This window comes from Eutrigla gurnardus (genome assembly GCF_963514095.1).
Source record: "Eutrigla gurnardus genome assembly, chromosome: 1".
NCBI lineage: Eukaryota > Metazoa > Chordata > Actinopteri > Perciformes > Triglidae > Eutrigla > Eutrigla gurnardus.
Window position 1 is genome coordinate 313,337 of NC_139915.1, and position 15,156 is coordinate 328,492.

General features: G+C 39.9%; 3 protein-coding genes across 6 annotated transcripts; all 3 read right to left on the reverse strand.

Annotated features, from left to right (window-relative positions):
* Positions 1 to 306: 306 nt before the first annotated feature.
* clec3a (C-type lectin domain family 3, member A) lies at positions 307 to 2,149 on the reverse strand. Of its 3 annotated transcripts, none has more exons than XM_084015513.1 (3): positions 1,901 to 2,149; positions 1,732 to 1,824; positions 307 to 999 (listed from the first exon to the last, which is right to left on the reverse strand). In XM_084015513.1, the coding sequence occupies exons 1-3, from the start codon at positions 2,010 to 2,012 to the stop codon at positions 602 to 604; spliced, it is 603 nt and encodes a 200-aa protein (XP_083871639.1). In that variant the 5' UTR covers positions 2,013 to 2,149; the 3' UTR covers positions 307 to 601. The 3 variants fall into 3 exon arrangements, with proteins under 3 accessions (XP_083871639.1, XP_083871641.1, XP_083871640.1); XM_084015515.1 differs by having other exon boundaries at positions 1,732 to 1,812; positions 1,901 to 2,148; XM_084015514.1 differs by having other exon boundaries at positions 1,732 to 1,818; positions 1,901 to 2,145.
* Positions 2,150 to 3,430: 1,281 nt separating this feature from the next.
* vat1l (vesicle amine transport 1-like) lies at positions 3,431 to 12,846 on the reverse strand. Of its 2 annotated transcripts, none has more exons than XM_084005888.1 (9): positions 12,440 to 12,846; positions 11,788 to 11,917; positions 11,363 to 11,578; positions 10,835 to 10,977; positions 9,297 to 9,400; positions 8,383 to 8,438; positions 8,055 to 8,249; positions 5,359 to 5,442; positions 3,431 to 4,881 (listed from the first exon to the last, which is right to left on the reverse strand). In XM_084005888.1, the coding sequence occupies exons 1-9, from the start codon at positions 12,781 to 12,783 to the stop codon at positions 4,783 to 4,785; spliced, it is 1,371 nt and encodes a 456-aa protein (XP_083862014.1). In that variant the 5' UTR covers positions 12,784 to 12,846; the 3' UTR covers positions 3,431 to 4,782. The 2 variants fall into 2 exon arrangements, with proteins under 2 accessions (XP_083862014.1, XP_083862015.1); XM_084005889.1 differs by having other exon boundaries at positions 11,893 to 11,917; positions 12,440 to 12,844.
* A 763-nt stretch (positions 12,847 to 13,609) lies between these two features.
* bola3 (bolA family member 3) lies at positions 13,610 to 14,940 on the reverse strand. The gene is made up of 4 exons (XM_084012866.1): positions 14,771 to 14,940; positions 14,543 to 14,666; positions 14,330 to 14,418; positions 13,610 to 14,177 (listed from the first exon to the last, which is right to left on the reverse strand). The coding sequence occupies exons 1-4, from the start codon at positions 14,837 to 14,839 to the stop codon at positions 14,112 to 14,114; spliced, it is 348 nt and encodes a 115-aa protein (XP_083868992.1). The 5' UTR covers positions 14,840 to 14,940; the 3' UTR covers positions 13,610 to 14,111.
* Positions 14,941 to 15,156: the final 216 nt, after the last annotated feature.

Genomic DNA, 15,156 nt, shown 5'->3' on the forward strand with positions numbered 1-15,156 from the left:
GATTAAATATCCTGCTCTCATAGTCAGATTGTAGCTAAAGGTTTAAACTTGGCTAATTAACATTATTTCCATGATACTCTTCAGCAAATCCCTACACCCACATTTGCTCAGCTGTAATGGTTAAGTAAAGCAGTAAAGTAAAACTGTAAACTGTGGAACTCACATGTGTTTATGTATACTGTATATACTTTATCAATGTTAAGTACACTGACGCAGAATAAATTAGATTTTGACTTAATGAATCCAGAACATTTTGAAATAAAAAGCCCTGTATATACTCAATTAAATAGTTATAACAAAAACAACAAAAGTTGACATTAGTGTTTATTTAACTTAATCCAGAATTTATTACATCTCGTGCTGTTTCGTCATCACCTGAGGATTTGAGTGATCACGAAGCAGTCTGATATCTCTCATCAAACATGAATGCAGTAACTACTTTGTGTATTAAAACAAATTATCAACCTAATTAATAAGCATTACATTCGTTTCGTAATACATGTCAATTCAACAAGTCATGTTTCCATAGCACAGAGTTCACAGCATTAATTAACTACTTGCATATATGATAATCAAGTTGTCAATAAGCTCTCCGTCTTCTTTAGGGAATAACATATTCACAGATGTACTTTTTGAGACTGCGGCACACCTCATCGTACCACTTTCCTTGTGCAGCCAGTGAAAGGGCAACACAGCTCTCCCTCTTGGTTCCTGTGGGCTGCTTCTTGGAACGGTCCCAGTTGAGGTAGCTGACTGGCAGGCTGTTGACATCAACATACTGGCCTTCTTTCACTATGTCTGCTACACCAATCCAGAGGTCTTTTGATCCAGATGTGCTCCTCTTTGCATAGTCTCTTAGTTCATTGTTCTCCATGGCGTTCCGCGGCGTTGCAAGAGTTCCTCCCTGTGCGATGCAGTCTTCATTTGCTTCGTGGTAATGTTTGGGTTCCTCAATTGTGAGATAACACTTCCTGTGAGCTTTGATGCCACGGAGACAGACTGAAAACACAGAGCACTTATTTCATGAGTGAATTGCATTGTGAAGTAATGTGTGTGTGTTTGTGTGTTTAGTTTTCTCTGTAAAGAAATCATTTTGGACATTATGCAAAAACATACTTTTTTAATAGCTACTTTATTTTTTGAATCCCCCTTTATTCCCAAACAGAATGTATAGCACATCATGCAGCCCAATCCACTAACTGATAGTATAGAGAGTTAACAGTCTGAATAGTGAATAATTAATTAGCCAAAAAGGAAAATTATAACCAACAATACATAAACACGTTTACTATTTTATATGATCAAATGAGTCTAAATAACAAATTCAATTTAAATCCACAACATTCTAAGAAAATGATCCTATGCATTTTTACGTTTCCTATAAATTGTGTGCTACTTCCATTCTTCCCCTCGAGCACTTTTATTTAATGGCTGTTATGAGTGCTGCTGCCCTCTGCTGGTGACTCAGCACACTACGAAGTTCAACATTAATTTATCAGGTTACCAATTATTTCTCAGCAATGTCCACATTCTGGCACAATGGCCCAATAGCCTAAATTAACAATAACCATAACATATTTATAATACAACCTAAAATCACATTATTATCAACCGTCCTGTCCCTTAATTGATTTATTATGTAGGCCTACTTTAAAAAAACAAAACAAACAAACACACGAAAAGTGATTCCAAAAATAATCTAATCTGTCCTCTTCTGTATTTAATCCGTACCTGTCTGCAACGCCTGCATCTCCTTCAGTGAGTTCACCTCCTGCCACAACCTCTCAAGCTGGGACTGCACATCGTCTTCTTCTGCAGCTGTATCTCGACGAGGCAAGAACTACAGGTCAGATGAACATCGGTGCAGAGCACGTTCTCGATGAACTGTGTGTATAGTTACCTCCGGACTGACGGGCTGACACAGCCTTCCTGGTGCGGGATGGAAGGCTGGAGCTGAGGTGGAGCAAGCAGAAGCAAAGAACGAGGAGGACGGGGAGGGCCAGACGTGCCATGTCTGGGGCCAGTGGATTCTACCGTGGCAGCACACAGTGGCACACCTTGTCCTGCCGTGAAAGAAACCAAAATCACTGCAGGCAGCTCAATATATATACTGGCCCTTCTGTATGCCTTCCTGGATACTCTGCCTGTATTGGCTCCAAGTGTTTTAGTCCAAACATCAGGAGGAGGCGAGAGAGGTATAAGGGTGGAGTGGCAAATAATGATTTCCTTGTGTCTGGCTTTTGATAAATATTGACTTGGGACACGGTGCACTCAGTAGTATTCCCTTTCATTTCACAAATAAACTGGAAATTCATTGACTGCTTCGAGTGTTCTTCATCCCATCCCCGTACCCTTTTTGGATATGCTAACTCAATTTGAAAACAAGTGAAAAATAACCTTTCACCTTGGTGTCAAAACTGTCAAATGATACCTCATGTGAAATACAAAATGCATGTACACCAAGTGGTAAACACTAATATGGGTAATTTACAACTTCATGAAAACGAAACATTTCAGAATATGCTTTAAATCTTGCAGTTTTATGATTTTTCATAGTAAAACCTCCTCAGGAAGTCAAGCTCCTAGATTGGGTGCAGGCAAAGTTATTTTTAGAGTGTATGTTTTCACATTTTACAGTCTTCAAAACTCCTCTGAGACACATACAGTTCAGTGCCACAAAAACATAAAGTCGCTGTGTGTAAAGAATAGAAAATCCCAGACTGTGTTGCCACCTGGTGCCAAACTGCGGGATTGTGCAGAATGTGCACCCAAGTGTCCATACTTTTAAATGTAATGTAGAATGAAAAACATTTTACCATCTCAAGTTCTCTTAATTTGAAGCCAAGTAAAACCCGGTATTCCTTACTGAATCCATAAGCCAAAAATAAGTACATGTTTATTTATGAATGGAGAAGAGGGACACCCTTTTAAAGCACGTAATATGGAAAGGAATGGTGGAAATCTCATTAAATAAATTCAAACATTGAACTGAGACAAAAACACAATCCTGGAATAGTTTGCAGATAAATTTATTCAAGTAAACAGAGAAAAGTACACAACAGAAAATGTGACAAATATATATACAACCACAGGTAAACCAGAGTTTAAAAGGAATGTTGTGAACACACAACAGTGCTAAACAGTTTTTTTACAAGGCAATATTAAACATGCGCCCACTCTTTCTCTCTCTCTCTCTCAATCACACACACACACACACACACACACACACACACACACACACACACACACACACACACACACATTAAAGGCTACACAATTGAGATGTGTTTCCAAAGTGTCTACGCATGATTATCCGTACTTCTGACTAGTCTAGCAATCAACTTCTAAAACGCCTTATTTCATCACTTTTGCACAGCCACTAACAGTCTCTCTACTGTTTAGCATTCCCCTTCAAAGCAAGCAGCGTACGTTTTGCTGTTACTGAGTTGATCAGTGTTTATATCTAAAAATGGCATCATGAAAGACTTATTTTATTGATTTCATAGTTGAAAAAACACTTCTTGATGTCCCTTCTGGTTTCATCTGAATAATCCAAATAGTAATTCTGCCTTTCAGATATGAAGTAAATTAGAGGGCATTGCACTTAAATAAAATAATACACAGCGATGCTCAGACCTAATTCCCACTGCCTTTAGACACCAGCTCATTGTAAAAAATCATCTATGTTGGAGTCGTATGGCACTTTTGTTGTGAGGCACCAGCAAGTTAAAGACTTTGGTCAGACAAGCAAATCAGAGACTCCACGGACTTTGGACTGCAGTCGGACTGACCACTCCATGATCCTCCCACAAACAATTCTTGTATTTACATACAGGGTATTCTTATCAAATGTTTGTAACCTTTCCATAAATGTAACACTGTATGGAGTAGCAAACCGTTCAGAGGGAAAATATATCCTCACTACAAACTACATATCAGACGAGGAAGAGTTTTAACTCATTTCGTGTTCCAGTGTTTCGTATTCCAAAATACTTTTGTCGGTTTGTTGAACTTCACATGAGGAAAGCATTTCACGTATCAAACGCTTATTTGCAGTTCAAAGGCACTGGTGATCCCGTAATATTACAAGGTTGGCCCCTAGGGATTAAAAATCATGCAAATATCTACACAGACCGTTCTACCTCTCATGGCACACATTTCATTTTGTAACACGAGGAAGTAATTCACTCTCTTGGACAGACGCATCAAAGCATTGGCGTCGTCATTTTCTCAATCATTTGCTTCCATTTTAACAGCTGTCATCACTGAGGACTGAGTATACTATACTATATAATTAAATGTTCCAGCATTTTAAGCTTGTTGTAGTATATGTGACGTGTATGTTTTAGTAAATCTGTTTTTAAGGGTATTAATCAACGGTGAAAATAGCAAGTCATCGGATTTAAATGCCCATTCAATCAATAAACAGTTGGCAGATGCAAGTAATTGTGAAATGGACATAAACCCTATTCACATTATTGGCTAGCATAACATATCTTCATAACACCGTAAAGAATATCATAATACTATATTGAGAATGGCACTTGCCGCTGTCGCCTGGATGACAAACATGTTGTTAGTCTTCATTTATCCCAAAATGTAGCTTGACCAATCAACCGACAGACGATAGGTAACAGACAAGAGGCACAAACATAGACTGTACATTAATCCATTCATGCATACAGCACATGCATACGCACATACTGCACAACACGTGTGGTGGTGTTCCTCTGTGGTGAGTCTGTGCAGACTCTGCAGTATCTAGGCATCTTGCGGTGGGGTTTAATGGATGAAAGGCATCCGCTCCTTGCTGTCGTTGTCTCCCTCTGGCTCCTCTTCTTCCTCTCCTGCCTCACTGGTCTCTGTGCTGTCGCTGGCCATCTAGTGGTCAAATAATATTCAGCTGTCATTAACTGTATACTGGGCTATCCATACAGAAAATCAAGTGTGGGTAGACATCAAGTGGTAATTAAGCAGAGCGATCGGAAAGAATCATCTTCTTATGTTTACAAGGTTTCTGAAAAGCAGTTTCACTTCAGAACAAAATTTACCAAATAAATGACAGGGAAACTACAAAAGGACTAATATTTTCTTCTCTAACTTGTTGCAACTTCACCAAACGAGTTCTGTCATCACTTTGAATCTTCCAGTTGATGGACATCTTCCTCCTTTCCCCTTTTCTTCCTGTCATATACTCTCAACCACTAATGTATAATAATGCATATAATACTTGAATAATACGTTTTTTCTTATTGATGTTTATCCAATTTGACATACAGACTGATCAAATCAAACTAAATCAATACAAAATGTCAACTCTTATCTTACTTTTTCCTTACAACACATTCAAAATGTTACCAGAGGGGTGGGAGACTTCTCAAAATCCAGAATAAGTTTTCCTATGTTGCCTCTGTCGTGGATTCTCTGCATGGCCTCCTTTACCTGAAAATAAAACATCAACTTACTTTCAGCAAACAGAACTTGTGACCAACAACAGCAAATAAAACGTCATACAATAATAACCCTTATTAATCAATCAATCAATCTTTATTCCAGACACAGGGGCGGTCCATATTAGTTATTTAGTGCAGTAAGAATGATTTATTGAATATTTAAATGCAACCTGGGACACAAACCTCCACTAACACTAACAGTGTCACACCAGACTCCCCTTCTTCCTAATAGATTTCAGCAATGAGATACTTTATTGTTTATAGATGGAAATATACATTTCAATGAACCTACATTAAACTTTAATTTACTGTCTACATACACACATACTACATACACCGCAAACATGTTAACAGGAGAAAGAGTGCAGGTAAGCCATTGACAATGGCTGTCTATACTGCTCCTTTTATTTATACTTTTCACAATAAAAGCCCTCATATATGCAGCATCACTGCTTATCAGGGGAACTTAAATTACAACAAATTAGCTTACAATGTATTTATTGCCAAAAATATGTCAGCATTTATTATGGATGGCCCATAAGCCACTATTGATCTAGCAATATAGTTCATAGAACTCCCTGGAAAGTGGATAGGGGTGGTGAAGTTCACATGGTTTGCTTTTGCATGAAAATAATGCATTTCTATATAATGATACTTACTGAATGAATTTACTGTGACATTTTCTCAACTATGTCCAACAGCAATCTCTACATCCAAAAACACACCTGCAGGTCAAAACAATGAAACACCAATGCTACTAATTAAAGCTTGGCTGACTCACTTGACTCACACAAACAAGATCACAAAAGATTACTCAGGATGCCATACTTTTCCTTCACATTACAGTGCACACAAAGACACAACTGAATGTGCCTCTTTGTCTGGGAGCCATTGTGTCACAAGCAATCATTTGCTAAAGAAATAGCCAAATCAAGCCAAGAGCAAAAAATAGGTCAGAAACTTGTAGAGCACTTTGCTGCTTGGTGGTTAGAGGGGGCAAGATCCACTTGCATTGGTGTAATGGGGCTTTTCCCGGTACTTCTGAACAATATCTGTATGTGGCTCAATTTTAATTGTATCCTAAATAGCATTTAGGGTCACATTTTTCTTTTCTCACCAAAACTGCTGGTGGTCCAGTTAGTCGGTTTCGGTCACGCACAGTCTCCTACTTTTCATTCCAGGGGAAAAGGTTGCCGTGGTCAACATGTAAACTAACGCCCACTGAATTCTCTCTCCAGGCACATGAACAAATGAGGCAGGCTGTGCCCCTGACACTACATCCCACGCCATCCTCCCCTCTAATGAGATTCTTCATGGGTAATGGTTCCAATGAATGGCCGACAAATCTGCCAAAGTTTAATGACAACCAGTACCGGAAGATTCCCATGAGAATTGAAAATCTTGTGAAAGTTAATTTCATCAACCTGTTCTCTCTCTTACTGTAAACACAAAGTTCAGTTTTTATCAGCTTCTTGTGATGGATTACATGAACTGCCTCAACTTCAATCTGAATTTGTGAAGCCATTTGGGCGTGGAACACATTCCAACCATTTCACTTGTAAAGAGGGGATGTGAGGCTGTGCTAGATATATTCTGATTAGAGCCGATATGCGCAGGTATAAAACGTACGTTTTTGAGGAATAAGTGCTAGAATGACTCTGAAATTGTGTTGTTACATAGTTTGGCCAGCAGAGGGCCCTGTCATTTAAAATAGCCAAACACATTGTTGAATAACGTTAAACATGCAGGAACAAGGGCCTGTTGAACTGAAAATTACCAACATAAACCACCGACACATTACAAAAACTAACATTTGCTCTTTGAAACCTAAAGCAGTAAACTAAACTAAATACAGCATTAGGCAAGGCAGCCATGATAGGAAATATGGGGCGTCCACAACGATATTTCTCTTACTCAGTGCTTCCACTCTTACTTGGTTGAAGTCACTGCATCTCCCGAAAGAACGCCAAGGTTAAATTTCAGCCTGTATGTACGTTATTTGAGGCAAACTTAAACGAAACAGTGCAGCTAATAGTAGCGAGCGCAACACATTAGGGGACGATCATTTGAATGCTCTCGACTCTCTTGTGAGTGCAGAGCTCTGCCCTGAAAGTGAGTGAAACCCCTGGCTAATGTGATGCTGTAGGGTGTCATTTCCTGACATAAGAGTTAAGGAGGGACCCCGCATCAAACAACCGACCAGCACATAATCCACAATAAGATACTGAGGACTGTACTAGATACCCTGTTGTGTCATGAAACAAGATCAAGACCTAAGCAAGCACACTACTACTCGAGGTATATGTGAAATGTACGTGCTGGACAATCATACCGTCCCTATCAGGCTTTGTGTTGGTGTGAAATAATTGTGCTGAAGAAGATGCACCTTCCCACCATCTGTGGAAGAAAGTCCCAAAACAGCTGACAACGTCCCACAGAAGGCAGCAGTGACAAACAACAGATTATATGCTGTCCAAGATGTTGGTATAAAATCTCCTTCTCAATCTTAAACCTGGCATCTCCGATCACATCATTTTTTTAATCCGCTCATCATTCTCGTCATTCACTGGCTTACACCCTCTGATCACCCCAGGATCTTACCTCCTCCAGCGCCCATAGGGAGTCCACTACCGGCTTGATCTTCTTTTGGTCGTAGAGACACAAGAGTTTGTCCATCACTGATTTCACAAGACTACATTTCCTGTGTTTGAAGAGGAGGTTGAGAAGCGAAAATCCTGCTATGACTTTGTTCTCCTCGTATAGTTTAATAGGGTTCACCTTCTCCACCTGCCACCACTGAAGACAAAGACACAGGGAGACACATTGATCCTGAGCGACTCATTTGTGTGCGTTTCATTTTCCATGAAATGATGAAATGTGCAGTATTGTTCCCTTTAAACTTTGATGACGGACTGCATCTCTGACTTACAGATTTTGCAAAGCTGAAGAAACTCTTTGTTTCCCCAGTTACCATGTTTGAAGCGCCTGAAATAACAAAGATAAAAGGATTGCTGTATGCTGTTCAAAAGGCCGGGCAGAAGCGACTGGTCAATAACAGGCAGCCACAAAGCATGAAGGGTGAGGGTGAAGGAGGAACAGCTGGTACGTTGAGATCCTCAGATCTGTGCAAGCATGCCATCACATATTCAGTCAAATCAAATCTAATAAACTAATGAATGAATTAATCTCCCTCAATTACTGCTACTTGACTCATGAGGCTTAACAAAACCTAAAGTAATTAACGGAGACTGGATAAGTATGGTAGTTGTAAAGGACAAAACAGGGTATGTGGAGTATGTTTATTCCAATGAGCCTCACCATCTCAGACTCAGTCTGGCTGCCAACAAAATTAATGAATGCAGTCTTTAATGGAGAAGTTTGACATAATGAGAAATATTCTTACTTGTTTTTTTGCCAAGTTAGATGAAAAGACTCATACCACCTGCATGGTCTGTCTGTTAAAATTAAACTATAGCTAGGAGATGGTTTGCTTGAAATGGGGTAATAGCTAGCCATGAGTTCTGTACAAAATCCGCCTATGAGCCCCTCTAAGGCTCACTAATTAATGTTACATCTTGTTAAATCCTTGCAAATAATGTCTAAAAAAAAAATTTAAAAAAAAATCTAGTAAGCTTCATATTTATGGAAAAGATTCGACAGTAGTATCGATCTTCCATTACAACCCTGGGTAAGAAGCAAATGTTGCCAAAAGGTAGAATTATTATTTTAACGGCTAATATTAAGTTGTAGCAAATCAACACAAATTTGACTGCACACAAACACACTGCAAATGTAGTTATTTCCACTTTGAACATATAAATGGAAAGAAGTATTTGCTCCCACCGTAGAGTATGTAGGTTCCCAAAGGCCTCAGCAAAGTCAGGCCTTTGGCTGTGTTCTCCCCACACAGGCAGTCCAACACGATGTCTACTCCCTCTGGAGAAATCCTACAACATCCAGAACAAAGTGAAGGTGAAGTTCATGTCTTAGATAAATGGTCGTTTACATTTTGGTTTTAAAGACAACTGGCAAATATTCTTATAATTGATCGTTTGAGACATTTGTTAAGATAAATGAATAAGTATTCCATGGTTAAAGGTTTTATATATGAGAATTTGCAGATTTGTATTACCATTTTATGCTAATAAGAAAGGGATTTATGGGTTTAGGACTGTTGGTTGGACATAAGCAATTAACAGACGACCTTAGGTTTATTGAAATGATGGTTGGCATCATTCCCCATATTCTGAGATTCAAATAATAAAGTAAAAGCAGAGGCCATTAAATGTAAAATTGCAAAACTGTATTCCTTAAGTCGAAATAACCAGCCTATGAGTCATACTCTGGCCATTACTCAGAGAAAAAGTTGCAGTATTCAACCCACGTTATTTTTTCTCCTTTTGATTATGCCTACTTTTTTCTTATGAAGAACTTTTTTAATGGCCATGTCACTCCTCATTAACATGTTCCAACAAGGTTTAAAGATTGCACACTGAATCAAACAAAAACATTTGGATATGAAAGAATGAATGTCATAATCAAGGGGACTACTTTCTGCCTTCTGGCCCTGAGCACCTGCTTGGCTGAACCGCTTGGTGGTCTTGTGATTCCCATGGTTTTTGCCTTTTGTAAAAGACTAATATAATTGGACTTTGCTCTTGATCCTGAGAAGAATGTGTGAGCCAGAGAGAAGAAAGGCAAATTAATCTTCTACCACTGTTGATATGTAGGCAGATATTAAGGAACAATCAGTGCTTGTGAAAACATTTCAGGAATTTCTATATATTATAATATGAATCATACAGCATCTTTCATGTGTGGTGCATGTGCTGATTAAATGACTCAACAGTACAGCCCACAGGAGGCAGCATGGTGAGGGAGATCGCTAAATAATCAAAAGCTTCAATAAAAAGATTAAACACAACAACATTATAGCAGAAAACCTGCATCACACTACATCAGATCTCAGGCAGTGTTTGCTCCAAGGTGTTGGTCTTTGTAGTGCAAACCGCCAGTGTGCTGTGTTGTGAATGGAATGTGTAGGACATCAATGCTCAGTCCTAATTGGCTCAGTTGGTTCACATTGCCGGTGCAGACCTCCGCCCTACACAATGCTGCTGCTCTCTCAGATGAGCTGTTGGTTGCCATGGGGACCACGGCCACACAAGACCAAATAAGGCAACAGGTAACATCTGCCTCCTTGCACAGCCTTCTGCGCTCAGTGAGGTCCACGTCATCACATTAGGGCGCATGCATACAATAAAGTGCTACAGAGAGCCTGCCTGATGATGCACCGAAATTCTTTTTTAAACAAATCGCAAATTATTTTTTCCTAATGTAGTCTCAAATCAGTCATAATACAGACAAACATTCATTCTTACTTTTTCACTTCTTGTATATAATCAACATTTCTGTCAAAGAGGTGAGTCACAGAGTCTCTGATGGCTGCATGTTTGAAACATGAGGCGATCCCGAACACTGTCACATTAGGCACAGTGGAGCACAGCTGAGCCACCGCTTGACCCTGAAAATTACAAATAGTTGCAGAAATGTATCAATGCCTGAGAACACGGGATTAAACTATAAATATATAAGATCACACAAAGACATCAGTATGAACACCATTAGATAATAAGCAAAAAATCATACAAAATTAGATATAGTGTTGTGGAATATCTACACTGTATTAGTTATAAATAAAGAATTCTAAGCATTTTTTTCAGTCATTCCAACTCTGGGATCTTCAGGAAGTTTTAGCAAAGATCATTAAAAGTCAAGTATGTATTTTCATTTTGCAGTGTGACAAAACAGCAGTTATTAAGCAATGTCAGGGAACAAACAACATTTGTACGTATGAAGACGTCAGTTGAGAGTTGGCTGTGCAATAGCCATAAAAGAAATGGACTTACTACACCACCTCCTGCTGAGTGAACTAACACTGACATCCCCTCTCGCAGATTGGCAACCTCAAAGAGCATCATATAGGCAGCCACAAAGTTCAGGGAGAACGCAGCAGCCTCAGCAAAACTCATTTCCTCTGGCATCTTGTACACAAAATCCACTGGTGCACAAACAACTTCTGCCCAGGCATTGTAATTGACAAATGCCATAACTCTGTCGCCTATCTGAAAGAATCGAGTTAGAGAAGCAGATAACAAGCAGGCACAAATGCAAAACAACCATGAGGCACTAAATTGTTAAAAAATAATTGAAATAGGTATCTCATTGTAAGGGTTTACAGCAGCTTTGTGTGTTGATGCAGATTTGGTTGAGTCTGACAACATTCATTCATACATCTTAGCATGCCAGCATTACGATGCTTAATGTCACAAACCTCAAATCCTGTTGCGTTTTCACCCACTGACTCTACAATTCCAGAGCATTCGAACCCAGGGACAAGAGGTGGTTTCGGAGGATTGTCAATCGTCCCCTGACGTACCATCAGATCCAGGAAATTCAAGCCACTGCAACAAAGAAAAAACAGGACCTTACAGTTTGTTGACATTAAACCCCCGATTCACTAATTCAATAGAAGTCATGCATCTGAAGTCTCTACCCACTGACACCAATTAAATAAATGATACACATACCTGAAGAGGTTCAGGGGTACAAAGAAGTATGTCATCATTATGAGCAATAAGTCACAAACTATTCCCAAGTGAACACATTCTTTATTATTAATTTTACTAAACTTAAAATGTGCCATCACTTGGCATCGTTTAAGCTGAGCTACGCAAAATGATTGTTATTATAAAACAGAAATGATGATTTAAAATGATTAAATCTGTTGCAAAAAACCTGGTTTGGCTGGCAACAGTTTGCTCCAGCCAGCCAACCAGGAAAGACCTGTGGCTTCACGCCTGCATGACTGAAGATTCAGCGTTCATACTTCACACAGACAACACTTAACAAGTTGGGCTTGCAAAGAGGGGCATCCGCATCCCCAAATACACGTAAAACTGGACCCCCGGTGAGTTCATACTTACCATGCTTTGACGCGTATCTTCACGTCGCCATCCTGAGGCTCGGGCATTGCCTTCTTGGTTACCCTGAGTTTGTTAAGACCTCCAAACCCCGCCAGTATAACAGCTCGCATTTCTTTAGCGTCGCCGGACGATTCCACGTTTTCCGTTTCTTTCCCAACATGTTTGTCTATCATGTACTGGGTCTCCTCCGTCATATCTGCTCCGTCTTTCGCCATGTCGTAGACCCGCTGCTCTGCCTGTCCGCTCCTCCTCGGGGTGCAGAGGGATGTTGTGTGCGCAGACTGGCGCTGTGGACGGCGATCCACGGCGGAGCCTGGAATCTCACCGTCTGCACATGTATTCATGCGGAAAAAGCCCCCCCAGCCCCTCCCCCTCTGATGTCCAGTCACATAGCTACTGATTTACTAAATTCAAGTTTGCCGTTTTTTCACGAATCTGAAATATAATACTCCACCGCGTTACTGTGACTACGCGGAGCGGGCTAAATATGAAGTGCGCCATCTGTTGGCGAAGTGCGGACATAACGACTAATAATGAACAACCTGTTACGTCTCGTCAAAAGGTGCTGGAAAGGTAAGATAATACAATAATACACCAAACCATTTTAAACAAAACCCTTACCCCGACCCTCAATTTTTGTGAAATGGCGCCATTAACTTTAGCTAGCTTAATAGTATTTTGTCATTTTTGCTGCTAAGCTAACGTAGCGGCAGCACACAACGTTAGTCACGATGCATTATCACTATGTTGTCCTGGCTAACAATGTTAATGTGGTGACAAACTGCTGTGACTTACTCCTTAACATGACCCACACGCAGAAGAAGTGCGCCCTGCCATCAAGTTCAGACCACGTCCAATAACCATTACTGCTCGACATTTAGCCGTTAGCTTCAGTTTATGACTCCCGCCATTACTCGACAAGTGGTAGCTGCACAACCTGACAACAACGGCTAGCTGCTAACATGCATGTATCTGCTATGTCTGATGTTGGAGAGTTTTCATGTGAATGTTCACTACAATGTTAATTTAAGTGGGGGGGAACTATTCAAGTGAGACCAAGCGTTTCATGGCTCTTAAAAAACGACATTAATTTAACTGTATTTCATTGCAAACTTCATAGTAAAGTGTTTTTCTTCCCTTCGCAGTCAATCACATAAGTAGTGTGTAAAGAAAAGCGGCTGGTTTTTATTGTTTCTTGCATCACAACATAGGTCATGTCAATAGCTCCATGGGGTTGGTTGGTAATACATTTAAAATCGATTCCCTTCCCGGAAACAGTCAAACGCACATTGGGATCACAGTGTGAGTTACATTGCAAAATAGCAATATTCAGGACGGTTGTATTTATTACTTCCTCAACTGATTATGATTAGACCAGCATTACCATCATCCCTGAGAAGACCCTAAATTGGGCAGGAACCTACACAACTTGACATTTTACTTGCATTTCTGTTGTTTATTTTTTAAATAAGCATTAGTGTAATCTTACATTTACCACACATTTCACACACTGCTAATGTGTTCACGACAGAGACAATGATATGTCTCTTGCTTTTCTGCCACTGGCACATTAACAATCATCATGGAATTTATTTACTACACTGTTTAAAACTCTACCTTCATAAAAGATAAGGTGAGTGAAGGAACAAAGTGTACTGTCGAAGGACTTTCTCTAATGTTTTGGAACCTCAGTGAATATTCGCAGTCCATGCATTCCTTGAATCTCTTCCTTGAGTGCCTGTGGGGGTCAAAGCACAACAGGAAATGAATGACGTACAACTAATACAATTTCCACCAAAGTTAAGGAGATAATCTGTACAATATGTCACACACACAGTTTTGAAATATTAATTAGTGTATACTGCCACAGGTCACGTGCTTGTTATTTACCTGATTGACTAATTGATGTTGTTGAATGGTCCTTTTTCCTTTGAACTCGCTGGACTCTATGTGGATCTCATACATGGCCCCACAACCGCCTAACCACAGAAACAACACTGTCAGTGTGCAACGATAGCAACAAATCTACATTATATTATCACTATGTCGCCTACACTTTAGGCGCATTGAACACTTGGAATATAGTGACGCATATGCGCTTACCTGATATATCCACAACTTTAAGCGACGCAGCTAAAGGGAACTTCTCATGCAGTATTTTTGCGATGCGCTCCTCTCCGTCTGTTTGCGTGGACAGACATCTCTTCACATGGCCCGACACAACAACCTGAGGAGGCAGAAACGAGGATGAGCGGTTAGCTGCGTCAAGTGAAGCCAACTGCTGGTCGACCCCTGTGAGCTAACAGCGCGAGCCTGTTAAAGTCTATTTACTTGATTACTGCGAAAAACCCGCGCAGCGGAAATCATAGTCCCGGTAAATGTCCGTCTACAAGCCAACATTGTGAAAATGTTGCGTAAGTTTAATCACGGGATGTTGAGAAAAGTCCACACTGGTTGCTTAACAAGTCATGTCCTCGGAGAGCATCGTCTCAGTATTATGACGTCAGACATCCGGGTACTCGATGAGTGGGGGACAGCGTTTTTTCTCGTCATAACAAATGCTACACGCATGTATTACGTATTATTTTAGTGAGGTAGATGTTACTTGCATTTTTTCCTAATCACAGAATGATGTGTGTTTTATCATGTTTCATATACATTATATATTTTTAACCCATAAAAAAGTGTATGCTTAAAAAGTGAATTATTTGACTTGA

Coding starts and splice junctions, on each gene's coding strand:
- vat1l (XM_084005888.1), bottom strand. CDS start 12,783: ATGAATACATGTGCAGACGGTGAGATTCCAGGCTCCGCCGTGGATCGC. Junction 8,439..9,296: donor GGGAACCTACATACTCTACG/GTGGGAGCAAAT, acceptor TTGTTATTTCAG/GCGCTTCAAACATGGTAACT. Junction 8,250..8,382: donor TCTTCAGCTTTGCAAAATCT/GTAAGTCAGAGA, acceptor CTTTGTCTTCAG/TGGTGGCAGGTGGAGAAGGT.
- bola3 (XM_084012866.1), bottom strand. CDS start 14,839: ATGTTGGCTTGTAGACGGACATTTACCGGGACTATGATTTCCGCTGCG. Junction 14,667..14,770: donor GGGTTTTTCGCAGTAATCAA/GTAAATAGACTT, acceptor CTGCCTCCTCAG/GTTGTTGTGTCGGGCCATGT. Junction 14,178..14,329: donor AACATCAATTAGTCAATCAG/GTAAATAACAAG, acceptor TGACCCCCACAG/GCACTCAAGGAAGAGATTCA.
- clec3a (XM_084015513.1), bottom strand. CDS start 2,012: ATGGCACGTCTGGCCCTCCCCGTCCTCCTCGTTCTTTGCTTCTGCTTG. Junction 1,825..1,900: donor GTCAGCCCGTCAGTCCGGAG/GTAACTATACAC, acceptor TGCCTCGTCGAG/ATACAGCTGCAGAAGAAGAC. Junction 1,000..1,731: donor GATGCAGGCGTTGCAGACAG/GTACGGATTAAA, acceptor CTGTGTTTTCAG/TCTGTCTCCGTGGCATCAAA.